Source organism: Erpetoichthys calabaricus, chromosome 8 (genome assembly GCF_900747795.2).
Source record: "Erpetoichthys calabaricus chromosome 8, fErpCal1.3, whole genome shotgun sequence".
NCBI lineage: Eukaryota > Metazoa > Chordata > Cladistia > Polypteriformes > Polypteridae > Erpetoichthys > Erpetoichthys calabaricus.
This window is the reverse complement of record NC_041401.2, coordinates 140,114,341-140,128,760: the sequence shown is the minus strand read 5'-3', so window position 1 is coordinate 140,128,760 and position 14,420 is coordinate 140,114,341. Positions and strand designations below refer to the sequence as shown.

General features: G+C 38.8%; 1 protein-coding gene across 1 annotated transcript in view; it reads right to left on the bottom strand.

The window, feature by feature from the left end:
- The window catches only part of vps8 (VPS8 subunit of CORVET complex), an 893,492-nt gene that overhangs the window by 605,801 nt on the left and 273,271 nt on the right, over positions 1 to 14,420 (bottom strand). Inside the window, exons 7-9 of the mRNA XM_051931263.1 lie at positions 5,569 to 5,693; positions 1,782 to 1,868; positions 696 to 763 (exon numbers count right to left, since the gene is read on the bottom strand). Coding sequence (XP_051787223.1) covers positions 696 to 763; positions 1,782 to 1,868; positions 5,569 to 5,693 — 280 coding nt within the window. The remainder of the gene's footprint in view (positions 1 to 695; positions 764 to 1,781; positions 1,869 to 5,568; positions 5,694 to 14,420) is intronic.

The window sequence follows — 14,420 nt, the reverse complement described above, 5'->3', positions numbered from 1 at the left end:
TAATAGCTCCCCCAGTCAACAATATAGGTCTTACACTGAGGCCTAAGTACAGGAGTGTTATCTAAATGAAATGAAATTAGAGTGTAACTGCAGTTTGCAATATCTTCTATGTCACTTATCACACACTCACTCAAGGATAATCAGTCTTGATATGACCATTTTAAGGTGTTTGTTGTGTTTACTAATAAAATCATTACATTTTTCATTCTAACAGTTGCCATATGCAACCAAAACTAAAGCCTAATAAAGAAAATAATAAATAGAAAAAGGTTAGAGGAAATAAAAGGTGCTGATAGAGAAGTATTAACCCTATTGTAGCCCATTGGCTGTCACACAGAAGGAAGCAGCTGATAGTATGACTGCAGGGGTCTGAAATTGGGTCCTGGGAGGATGGTGTGTCCTCTTTATAGTTGTTACTGGAATTTACTATTTATTTACATGAGAGTTTCTTAAACTACTGGGGTCATAGATTGCTACCGTTGTGTCCCAGGTCCCTATTATATTATATAGGAATGGGTTGCAAATGGTTTTGCGAAGTGTGTCACAGTGGGTTTCTATGAGTTGTATAAGCAATCGTCATTACTCCTTTCTGACGATAAGTAGTGACTCTCCAAGGAGTTGCTTCCAAAGATAGCTTTGCAAATAATACAACTAAAATTGAATACATTTACAGGAAACACGTAGAAATGCATTACCTGAAAGACAGCTCAAACACAGATCCTCCACTGTCATTGCAAATAGCCAGTGTTGGGTCATCTGTAAACTAAAAACAAAGAAATTAATTTCTTACAAGTTACTTAATTCCTGCAATGATCACTCAAAATTGATGAAAGTTATGTCCCATTGGACTTTGCATAAGGAAAGGCAAAAGAAAAAAAAAAATCTGCAGATGAAACAAAATCTTACAAAGCCTTCTGACACCAGCTCTTTTTTTGTGTATACAGTATGTGCACATATTTATCTTTCACTTAGGATATAAACTTTGATTGTATAAATCTATAAGTGTCAGATTGTAGGTGTAGTCTGGGGTATACATTTTATTTTTAAACAACAGTATAACACATGAACCTTATTTTGTGCTTATTCATACTTAAGCAGGGATGCAATGTGCTATGAGAACCAGCTATACTCACATGCCAAACATGAGCATCTCACACAAATGATCATGCAAATATAACAAAAGCAAAAGCAGTAAATAATTAACAGCCAGTAGCCTACTGCAGCTTTCAATGGTTTGTAAAATTTTAGACCACAGAAACTTTTTACTTTGAAATAGTTAAGAAAAGGTAGACCATCCTTATGTAATCAAAAGGGACAAACACCCAAATAGGGCGGCACGGTGGCGCAGTGGTAGCGCTGCTGCCTTCGCAGTTAGGAGACCTGGGTTCGCTTCCAGGGGTCCTCCCTGCGTAGAGAATGCATGTTCTCCCCATGTCTGCGTGGGTTTCCTCCGGGGCGCTCCGGTTTCCTCCCACGGTCCAAAGGTTAGGTGGATTGGCGATTCTAAATTGACCCTAGTGTGTGCTTGGGTGTGTGGGTGTGTTTGCATGTGTCCTGTGGTGGGTTGGCACCCTGCTTGGGATTGGTTCCTGCCTTGTGCCCTGTGTTGGCTGGGATTGGCTCCAGCAGACCCCCGTGACCCTGTGTTCGGATTCAGCGGGTTGGATAATGGATGGATGGACAAACACCCAAACTGCAAGGTTAATTGATAATGTAAAAAAAATAAAAATAAAAAACATTAACAGTTAACTCATGTCTGGCTAATCAATATTGTGCATTACCTTAATATGAAGGATTGCAGTTCCAGGTGGATGAGCATCCGTTATTGTTCTAAGCAGCTTACCATTTGCTAAATCCCACATGGTAATCTAAAGAATAAGAAAAAATACATTATTCAGAAATACTTTCCCAGAAATACTTTATTTTCTAAATAAATTCAGAGAACTAAATCATAACTTGGAAAGCATGACAGTGTAGTGGGTTGCAACTGCTGCATTACATATCTTTAAAAACACAAATTAACATCACATTGTGTCTGTGTGGTTATGTCTCTATATACTTTCTCCATGTACATCTCCTTCCTCCCACAACCCAGTGATGTGCATTTTAGGTCATCTGACCCTTCATGCAGAAAGTGATCCAATAAGCCAGCGTTTCTCAACCTTTAAGTATTTGCGACCTGAGTTTTCATAACAGTTTTAATCGTGCCGCCCCTAACGTTTTTTTGAAACCCTAATAAAATTTATTCCTATATTTTTTGCTGCCGATACACACCGCTACAAGTTTAAAATTTCCCTAGGAATAGCGAAATTACGCCACATAAGGCAACATTCGTGCCCCCTTTTTTGTTACTTCGCGCACCCACAGTTTGAGAACCGCTGCAATAAGCTATGTCAAGTTGATATATTTTTAAGTAACTGCTTTTATTTCTCTCCTTGTACATTTTTGACTAGCATATTTTAACAAAATATCTTACATTTTCTTTAAACCAGCACAAGTCTCCATCTTCCATCCACTTTAAAGATACTGATCTGTGATGTAGTCCTTTGCAAAGAGTTAACTTTGCTACAATTTGTAATTTCAGCATCTAGGCAACAACATTCTCTTATAACTGTCCATATCATAATATCAAATCTTCTAATTTATTTTTTTTTTTTTTTTTACACATTCTTTTTCTGTCACCCGTGAAGTTCCAAAGCAATAAGCAGATTCAAGGTACTCATTAATCTATAAAGTGTCATGTTTATTGCTGTTTTAATTAATAGGTTTCACCAAACATCACAGCTATATGTAAAAAGACATTCTACTAACACTAAATATGTTTAATTTTGACCTAGTTTTTCAGAGGTTGACAATAATAAATAAAATAGCTCATTAATGTTATTAAGCTCATTAATATTATTACTCATACATTTATTGGTAGTATTTGCTTTAACTTCATTGAACCATTGTTTTAATATATGGGATCTCAATACCTTTGCAACCTGCGTTTCTCCAGTTTTTATTTAAAAAAAATGTACTTTTTTTTTTGTTAACAGATTATTTACTTTGACTTTAAAAATAAACTTCTTTCAGCTTTTAATATATATTTTTATTAAGTGCCACCATCTCCAACCCATCTAACACAGCTGGTCTTAATACCGTCTTGTAGATCTTCCCTGTCACTCTTACTGGTACCCCGTCTGTCACAAATTAACTCCCTGACACTCTTCTCCACCCATTCCACCCTGCCTGCACTCTCTTCTTCACGTCTATTCCACACTCCCATTTACTCTGTACTGTTGAACCCAAGTATTTAAAGTCCTACACCTTCATCAACTCTACTCCCCTGCATCCTCACCATTCCTCTGACCTCCCTCTCATTTCCACACATATATTCTGCCTTGTTTCTATTGAACCTTCAATCCACTACCCTCTAGAACATATCTCCACTTCTCCAGGGTCTCCTCGACCAGCTTTCTACTCTCGCTACAGATCGCAATGTCATCCGCAAATATCATAGTTTACGGGGGACTCCTGTCTTATCTCGTCTGTGAACCTGTCCATCATTGCAAATAAGAAAGGGCTCAGAGCCGATCCCTGATAATAATCCTACCTCTACCTTGAATGCATCCGTCACTCCTACCACAGACCTCACCACTGTCACACTTCCCTTGTACATATCCTATGCCACTCCTACATACTTCTCTTGCCTCTCCCAACTTTCTCATACAGTACCACAACTCCTCTCTAGGAACCCTGTCATATGCTTTCTCCAAGTCCACAAAGACACAATGCAACTCCTTCTGGCCTTCTCTATACTTCTCCATCAACACCCACAGAGCAAACATCACATGTGTAGTACTCTTTCCCGACATGAAACCACACTGTTGCTGCGCTAATCATCACTTCCCTTCTTAACCTAGCTTCCACTACTCTTTCCTATAACTTCATGCTGTGGCACATCAATTATAACCCTCTGTAGTTACTACAGCTCTGCTCATCACCCTTATTCTTAAAAATCGGTACAAGTACACTTCTTCTCCACTCCTCAGGTATCTTCTCATTTTCCAAGATTGTAGTAAATAATCTGGGGAAAACCTCCACTGCCATATCTCCTAAACACCTCCATGCTTCCACAGGTATGTCATCTTGACCAACAGAACTCCTATTCTTCATCTTCTTCATAGCTGTCCTTACTTCTTCTATGCTAATCGCGTTGCACTTCCTGATTCACTATCTCCCCATGATAAAACCATCTCTATCTCTCATTTTCAGCTTCTCAAAGTATTCTTTCCATCTGCTCAACACACTCTCCTCGCTTTGAGTAGGCTTCCATTTTTATTCTTTATCACCATAACCTCCTGCACATCTTTCCCAGCTTGGTCCCTCTGTCTAGCCAATCGGTACAGGTCCTTTCATCCCTCCTTAGTGTGCAACCTCTCATACAACTCATCATATGCCTTTTCTTTAGCTTTCATCACCTCTCTCTTCACCTCACACCTTATCTCCTTGTACTCCCGTTTCTTCATCTTCCTGACAATTCCACTTCTTCAACAACCACTTCCTCTGTATACTCTGCTGTACTTTCCCATTCCACCACTATAATCATCAGTCGGTCTGACAGTCTTTCGATCTCCAAACACTACTGACATATTGTTCCTTCAGAATAACCCCAACGCCATTTCTCCTCCCATTCACACCATGGTAGAACAACTTGAACTTGCCTCCGATCCACCTGGCCTTACCCCCAATCCATCTGGTCTCCTGCACACACAATATATCAACCTTCCTTCTCTCCATCATATCAGCTAACTTTCTCCCCCTACTAGTCATACTACTGACATTCAAATTTCCTACCCTCACTTCCACTCTCATTACTTTCTTCCTCTCCTCCTGCCTCCGGACATGACTCCCCCTCTTCTTCTCCTTCTTTTGTCAATAGAAGCCCAATTTCCACCAGCAACCTGTTGGCGGTCATTATTAACCCAGGCCTCGGCTGATCCAGTATGGAAATCTGTACTGTCCACATATTGATTTGGCAAAATTTTAAACTGGATGCCATTCCTGAAGTAACTCTCCCCATTTGTCCAGGCTTGGGACCTGCATCGAGAAACACACTGGTTTGTGCGTCCCTAGTTGTCAATAAACAAAAACCATATTGGAGGCATATGTGTATGTATCTTTTGAAATCCACACAATGAAGAATACCTTCAAAGGAATAGATTATTGCAAGGTGCTGCATTTAAAAAAGTAGTTAACATTTTTAAGAAGCATATTTCACTAAGCTGATCACTACAAAAGACATACTGATTGAGAACAGGGTGTTGGGGTCTGGAGATAAGGAAGTTAAACAGGTGAAGCAAGCACTTGGTTTGGATCTAGAATATACAACAGCTGCAAATTAAGCTTTAAAACAAGTCTTTATTTGTTTAAAATAACATAATATATTTGGGCAAAACTGTAATACTTTTTAAATTCCTAGTATTATAATAAATTTCAAATACAAAAAAAATCATCATCATCTAGGATCTCAAAAAAACTGAAAAAATTACAGCACATTCATTGGCATCAATTAACATTTCTTACCTGTCCTTTGGCAAAACCACACAGCAGTCGAGTACAGTCATTGTTAATGCTGAGTGCAGACACAGCTCCATACTGACCACCAAGAGCAGTGCTTCCAAGACACAGCCTAAGTGCTTGGTTTGGATCTAGAATAGGCAAAAGTTGCAAGAGAGTTCAGAGTTGTATCAGGTGTCCAGTCTCTAAAGCCTACTAATCTGCTAAACAGGATGAAATACCCAACATCTGTCACTAGTGTACTGACCGAAAAGCATGAGAGACCACTGTCATAAGGGACCAACACCTTATTTTGTTTCTGTAGAATAAAATGTGTACTTAACGATAATCTGAAGCATGCAGCACATGCATTAATTTTCCATTTCATTAGATCAGCACCAAGGACATTTATGCAGTGTTCCTTTCAATTCTATGCTATACTGTTATTCCTGTCACTGAGAAATGTATAGAAAGTTTTCAGAGTCACTAGTAAACCTTTTCCTGATAATTGAAAATATCCATGGGAAAGCAAAAAACAAAGAAGACAACTTAAACCCACAACAAACTATTAACACACTTTTTTATAAAACTGATTTTTATTAAACGATTATTTTAAGTTATTAACTCATGCAAGAATTTTTTTATGTAAATCAAGTCATTCCTTTATGGAGAACAGAAACCATTAGATGCCAATGTGAAATTTAGTCATGTATATTGCAAACTTATCAATATTCAGCATTTAATAGAAAGTACATTATCAATATTACTTGAAAAAGTCACAGAAAAAAAATCAACATGGCTTTCCTTTCTGAAAACAGCAACTAAATAAAATTAAGAATTTAAAACAAGACCTGTGTTAGTGAGAATCTGCAAAGAAAAAAAGCGAAAGTTAATTCTACACTAAAAAAGAAAAATAAAATTGGAAACTATAAATTTTTAAAACTGAGTCTACATTAAGCTTGTCCCATAAAAACTAAGGACCATACACAGGATGCTCCTGATGTGCAATTGTCATTCATTTGCATATTCTTGCAAAAAAAATATATACAGTGGTGTGGAAAAACTATTTGCCCCCTTCCTGATTTCTTATTCTTTTGCATGTTTGTCACACAAAATGTTCTGATCATCAAACACATTTAACCATTAGTCAAATATAACACAAGTAAACACAAAATTGCAGTTTTTAAATGATGGTGTTTATTATTTAGGGAGAAAAAATATCCAAGCCTACATGGCCCTGTGTGAAAAAGTAATTGCCCCCTTGTTAAAAAATACCTAACTGTGGTGTATCACACCTGAGTTCAATTTCCGTAGCCACCCCCAGGCCTGATTACTGCCAAAACCTGTTTCAATCAAGAATCACTTAAATAGGAGCTTGCCTGACACAGAGAAGTAGACCAAAAGCACCTCAAAAGCTAGACATCATGCAAGATCCAAAGAAATTCAGGAACAAATGAGAACAGAAGTAATTGAGATCTATCAGTCTGGTAAAGGTTATAAAGCCATTTCTAAAGCTTTGGACTCCAGCGAACCACAGTGAGAGCCATTATCCACAAATGGCAAAAACATGGAACAGTGGTGAACCTTCCCAGGAGTGCCGGCCGACCAAAATTACCCCAAGAGCGCAGAGACACTCATCCGAGAGGTCACAAAAGACCCCAGGACAACGTCTAAAGAACTGCAGGCCTCACTTGCCTCAATTAAGGTCAGTGATTCACTGACTCCACCATAGAGAAAGAGACTGGGGCAAAAACGGCCTGCAAGGCTGTTTTCCAAGACGCAAACCACTGTTAAGCAAAAAGAACATTAGGGCTCGTCTCAATTTTGCTAAGAAACATCTCAATGATTGCCAAGACTTTTGGGAAAATACCTTGTGGACTGATGAGTCAAAAGTTGAACTTTTTGGAAGGCAAATGTCCCGTTACATCTGGCGTAAAAGGAACACAGCATTTCAGAAAAAGAACATCATACCAACAGTAAAATATGGTGGTGGTAGTGTGATGGTCTGGGTTGTTTTGCTGCTTCAGGACCTGGAAGGCTTGCAGTGATAGATGGAACCATGAATTCTACTGTCTACCAAAAATCCTGAAGGAGAATGTCCGGCCATCTGTTTCGTCAACTCAAGCTGAAGCGATCTTGGGTGCTGCAACAGGACAATGACCCAAAACACACCAGCAAATCCACCTCTGAATGGCTGAAGAAAAACAAAATGAAGACTTTGGAGTGGCCTAGTCAAAGTCCTGACCTGAATCCAATTGAGATGCTATGGCATGACCTTAAAAAGGGCGGTTCATGCTAGAAAACCCTCAAATAAAGCTGAATTACAACAATTTTGCAAAGATGAGTGGCCGAAAATTCCTCCAGAGCGCTGTAAAAGACTCATTGCAAGTATCGCAAACGCTTGATTGCAGTTATTGCTGCTAAGGGTGCCCAACCAGTTATTAGGTTCAGGGGGGCAATTACTTTTTTCACACAGGGGCCCATGTAGGTTTGGATTTTGTTTTTCTCCCTAAATAATAAAAACCACCATTTACCAACTGCATTTTGTGTTTACTTGTGTTATATTTGACTAATGGTTAAATGTGTTTGATGATTAGAAACATTTTGTGTGACAATCATGCAAAAGAATAAGAAATCAGGAAGGGGGGCAATAGTTTTTCACACCACTGTATATTAGTTATTCTTGCTCAACCAATAAGTACCAGTGTAGTATAGGGGTTTAACTTTCCCATAATATATTATTAATTTCATTCTGACATTCAATACCGTTCCTAAGTCATCTGGGGTTGGTTAATGTTCAGCATTAAAAAGGAACTGAGATACAGTACAAATTTAACAAAATGTTATAAAGAATAAACAACCTCAGAAAGGATTGCTAAAAACCAAGGATGTTCATATATGCTGTGATAATCCCAGGCTGAAGAAAACAATAAAACTGGTACACAAGCTTAGCACCAATGAAAAAAAAAAAAATCAAAAAACACTATGCAAAACAGAACAGAATAACTGGTTCACATCCAGTTCAGATCATTAGTAAAGAACTGCAAGTATACAAATAGGAGAAAACACATACTGGAAATTCTTCACAAAATTGAGACTGTATAAAACTACACAAAAGGTGAACTGTAATTTTAGTAACTCATTCATTGGCCATAATTGTACAGAACAAACAACTAAGATTCAGTAATTACATAATTTCTATTTCTACAGCTGTTGCTGACAGAGTTTGAATGAAACCAGACCTGAAAACATGATGCTGGCTGTGTTCAAAGTCCTTAACAAATCATTAAATCTTCCTCTGAAAATGAAGAGACATCTGTTTTATGCCTTATGTTGCAGTGTATATTTTCGAATGATGTTAACAAAGTTTCATAGAAATGTAGAGTCTCAGTGGAAAAAAAAAAAGTGAGTTCAGCTATTTTTGTACTATTTACAATAAAACTAAAAGGTTAAAAAATCAAAGTATAAATATTCCAACAATTAAAAACAATTATTAACACTAGAATTACCAGAGCCTACAAAAAAACTCGTAGATCCGTCCCACCTTAAATCACTTCTTAAATCCGTTCGCACCACTCCGCCAGCGTCCTTTGTCCTCTAAATGTGCCGATAAAAACAACCTGCAAGCAGCTGGCTATTCCATCCCCCCACCGACTTAGAACGTGCATGAACTTCACTGCACTCCCAGATAATCAATCAAGGCATGAGCTGGGAGGAGTTTTAGAGTGGAAATAATAGATCGTTATTTGGAACACATGCATTTCACGTTTGTTCTGTTTCTACAGTAATCTGTGTAAAGACATTTTTAAAACAGAATTTTTTTTCATATTCTAGTAGTAAATGACAAAATGTAGGCATAAACTATATAATGTATGAAGCCTGAGTCCAAATATCAAAGAAACACTTTCACAAAAGGTACAAATATAACGGAACAAGTGCACTTTTATTCAAATATATAACTGTCATGGCACAACGTTATCAGCTGCTGACTGGGAATCAAAAGATCACAAGTTCGATCCCGCACGACTCCGTTTTGAGAAGAGAACTGCTCTTATTCTTACTATTTTAGAATAAAAACATACATTTGATTTCAGTCTGTAACAGCCGGTGTAACTTATGATACTTGTAAAGGTTAGCTTTTTTTTTTTTTTTTTTTAAACTCAGTTTCATTCTCTTCATTCTACCCTTTTATGTAAGTAACATATAAATGTTAATGTTTTGGGCATATGCACCGTCCTTTGTAAGAGCCAGATCTACAGCGTAAAGTCACGAGTGCATAGCTTCCCATGTACATATACAAAGTACAGCGATGGCAAAAGTGCATTCTTGATTCGATGTAGATTCGTCGGCATGAGTTGAGTGTACCTCTGTTACAGCGCGTCTATGTGAAAACAGCAGTGTCAAATGCGCGGTGCGTGGGGGGGTGGGGGTTGGGAACGTGAATGCGGCTGAGAGAATAACAGAATTAGAAAAAAACAAAGCTAACCTTTACAAGTATCATAAATTACACCGGCTGTTACAGACTGGAATCAAACGTATGTTTTTATTCTAAAATTGTAAGAATACGAGCAGCTCAGTTCTCAAAACGGACTTGGCCCAGGATCGAACCCGTGAAACTTTGATTACAAGGTCAGCACCTGATACCGTTGCGCCACCGAAGCTGTCGTAGCAATTGCGTGTCAATGTCGCAAGTAAACGAAGGTTGTTTTCTGTAGCTATATTTTGAATAAAAGCGCATTTGTTCTGTTATATTTGTACCTTTTGTGAAAGTGTTTCTTTGATATTTGGAATTCAGGCTTCACACATTATATACTTCATGTCTACATTTTGTCAATTATTACCAAAACATGAAAAATGTTTCTGGTTTTAACGAAGTGTTTACATAGATCTTTGTAGACACGGAACACACATGAAATGCATGTGTTTCCAAATAACTATATAGTAATTTATAAAAGGTGTCATTTTGCTTGACTTCTCACTCTATACAACTCCAAGCAAACTAACACGAAGGTAAACCAGATTTGAGCTGAGAAAACTGTACGGGGTGGGGGATGTGATAGCAGGCTGCTTGCTACTTATCAACACATTTACAGGACAAAATACGCTAACTGGAGAAGTGTGAAGTGATTTAAGGTCGGGACGGGATCTACGAGTTTTTTCGTAGCTCTGGTAATTCTAGTGTTAAAAGAGAGAATCTTGATTCAAGCAGGACCTTGAAGAGTCCTTCCTATGTCAAAAATTCCTTACAATATCTTCATGCAGGCGTTCTAACTGTTTTGAGAGAGTCATACAGTGATCCCCTGCCTATCGTAGAAGTTACGTTCCCAGACCCCATCAGCGATAGGTTGAAAATCCACAATATAGAAAAGACCATATAAATAAACATTTTTTTTTTTTTTTTAAAATATATTTTAAGCCTTAAAATACCCCTCCCACACGCTTTAAAACACATGTAAACTTATTAAAACACACCTTGTAAACACATATAATATGTGGATGTCGGGCTAAGGATATGAATAACATCTCTCTATTATAAAAAAAAACAAAAAAATCATGGCAGGGGAGACAAGCTTGATCTTCTCAGAAGACAAATTTGACATCCCCGCGAGAGACATTTTAACGTCACGCAAGACAAGGCAGTGTGACAGAAGGACAGCTGCTGTACATGCTTTTAAATGATCGACGCACAGTAGCGACAAGAAGAACAGGCATCTGGCAGAAGCAGAACAAAGCCAGTAGCTGATCCGTCCACTTCTATTAGTGTGCAATCAGCTTCCCCTCTTCACAACGTGAGCGGGAATGACACGAAGTGGCAGGAGCGTAGCGTGCCTCCAGGGGGGGGGTTGAGCGAAGTGATCGAGACAAGATCATCTCAGAGAGACACTTTGACGACTCAAGACTAGACATTACAACCTTAGGAAGCAAAACCCATGAGACAGTGACTTTTGCACGTCAGGCCCCACTTACAAACAAGTTAAAACAAGTTCACAGAAATCTAACCTAGTAGTTCTTGGAATGCTTATGGCAGACAAAGTTCAGGTGCTGCCAGCTCTTAAAACGACGACAAGCAGAACATGCAACTTGCCAGCAAATAATCCAAGCACTTCTCTTAGCGTGCGCTCAGCCCTTACACCTCACCCCCTCCTCCTTCAGAACGCTAGCGACCGAGACCCGAAGTAACAACAGAACAGCTGCTGTACAGGCTTTTAAGTGATTGACGCAAGCGAGACAAGCACAACACACAGCTGGCCAGCAGCAGCAGCAGCAAGACACCAGCTGAACCGAGCACATCTCTTTAGAGTGTGTTCAAATCCCCCTTCACAACACGAGCAGCGTTATAAGTCCAGCAAGAATGAGATTTAACCACGCCCGGGCAGGAAATAAAGGACAAATTTTGTTTTTACAAAAGTTTTAAAGTAAAAATGATGCATATGTAACAAATCCCATGAAATAATCTCTTTAAATTGTTTATCCAGTAAACCAAACCCGTGGGTGGGCAAGCAAAGTGGAGCAGGGGGCGGAGCCCTCAATCTATAATAATAAAAGCAAAGCCCTCACTGACTGACTCACTCACTGACTGACTGACTCCTCATCACTAATTGTCCAACTTCCGTGTAGGTGGAAGGCTGAAATTTGGCAGGGCTCATTCCTTACAGCTTACTTACAAACTTTAGGCAGGTTTCATTTCGAAATTCAAAGCGTAACGGTCATAACTGGAACCTCTTTTTTGTCCATATACAGTAATGGACTGCAACTCACTGGCCGTGGGCCCACGTGGCCCACGTAATCACGTGAACTGACTGTGAAGGAGAAAGGACGGGGCCCTTATATGGCGTTCGTTAATAAAACAGCGGACAGGCTGTGTAAAGGCAACTTCACAAAAAAACAGATCCTTAACAAATTGTTATTGTATATTTTCTCTCAATTTAAAAAAGGTTTTTCTTTTCTTCTTAATTAAAATTTAAAAGCAATATTTCACCGCTGCAAAGCCCCTCTAGCACTGACGTCCAAGGTTCGATTCCCGTAAGGGAGTGCAGTGAGTGTGTACGCCTGATGAGCCAAGAATTAGGGCGAAACACGTGTCGCGTACACTTTGCATTATTTGACAGTAAACTAGTTTTCAACCATTCTATGATCTGCTTCTCACAACTGAAGGCACCGTGGCTGATGTTAGCTGACTTGCTGGCCACCATAAGCGTTACCTGGTAGGTAACCACCCATACAATCAGATTGTGATTCAGACTACGAATGCCGTGAACGTAATTACCCCGATCTACATGCTGTCAAATAAACGAACCACACGCCGTGCCGCAATTGTTAGGGGCTTCGCCTCTAGCGCTGACGTCCAAGGTTCGATTCCGTAAGCGAGTGCAGCGAGTGTGTAACGCCTGATGAGCCAAGAATTAGGGCGAAACACGTGTCGCGTACTCTTTGCTTATTTGACAGTAAACTATTTTCAACAATTCTATGATCTGCTTCTCACAACTGAAGGCAACCGTGGCTGATGTTAGCTGACTTGCTGGCCACCATAAGCGTTACCTGGTAGGTAACCACCCATACAATCAGATTGTGACTCAGACTACGAATGCCATGAATGTAATTACCCCCGATCTACATGCTAGAGAAAACCTCAATGAAGAAGAAACAGTGTGTAAGCAGTCATATTAACACGTGCAATTAAACGTGTGCATTTACGGGGTGATTATCTCAGGCTTAAAAGCTCACCTTTTATTAAAAAGGTAAATGCAAACTGTTTTTCATTCTGAAGGGCACAAACCATGTTGGATTTCAGCCATTAAACGCGCAAAAATGTCGGTACACCAGATAAATAAGCACAACATATTATCAGTTGTATTGTATGCTTACAATACATAAAGAAATGTGTTAATCGTTAACTAATAGTATGGGATGGTGTTTTTCGACTCAGCTACAGATGCCGATGGAGACCAGAACTGCTTTGGAAAAATATGAATCTGGAAGAAGGTAGCGCAGCGCCTTGATTTAACGATTCCATGTCTTAGTGTGGTTTTGCGTAGCTTATGTCAACTAGGGGGCTCCGCCCCCGTGCTCGCTTCGCTCTCCAACCCCTGGTTGTTGGGAAATTACAAAGAGCGTATGTATGAATGAGATCATAGACATAGTGTGAAGGTGTTACATGACGCAGATAGTGACGCAAACAATAAAGTTTTGGCACAGTGTAAAGGTTTATTTGGAAATTTCTTTGTAAACAACAGTTAGTATAAGAAGGGGTGTCTTGTCCTTGACGTCAACGGTGAACTTGTGAGAAGGCAACCATACATTGTCCATGTCCAAAAACGGGGTCAGAGAGGTAGATGCCAACCTTGTCCATGGTTTATCCTTGTGATTTGTTGATGGTCATGGCAAATTCAGGTTTAATGGGAACTGTCGGCGTTTCAATGTAAAAGGTAATTCCAGGTCAGAACTTGTAAGGTCAATTCTAGGAATTAGAACAGTATTGTTAGCATGTGATCCTGTAAGAACTGTTGCTTGAATAACATTGTGTGTCATGGTGTAGACACTAAACGTGTACCATTGCATAAACCCTGTTTAGTGTTAAGGTTTCTTAATAGCATGATCATTGTTCCGTTTCTAAGGCTAAGACTGTGTTGTGGTAATCCGGCTGGATTAATAGTGTTCAAATATTCTAAGGGGAAATTAAGATGGTCATATGTAGATATGTATATATATATATATGTGTCAATATATCTATATATGTATGTCTAGATACATATATATATATATATATATATGTATATATATTATGCATATATACATATATACATATAACATATATATATATATACATAACATATACACATATACATACATATACATATATACATACATATACATATATA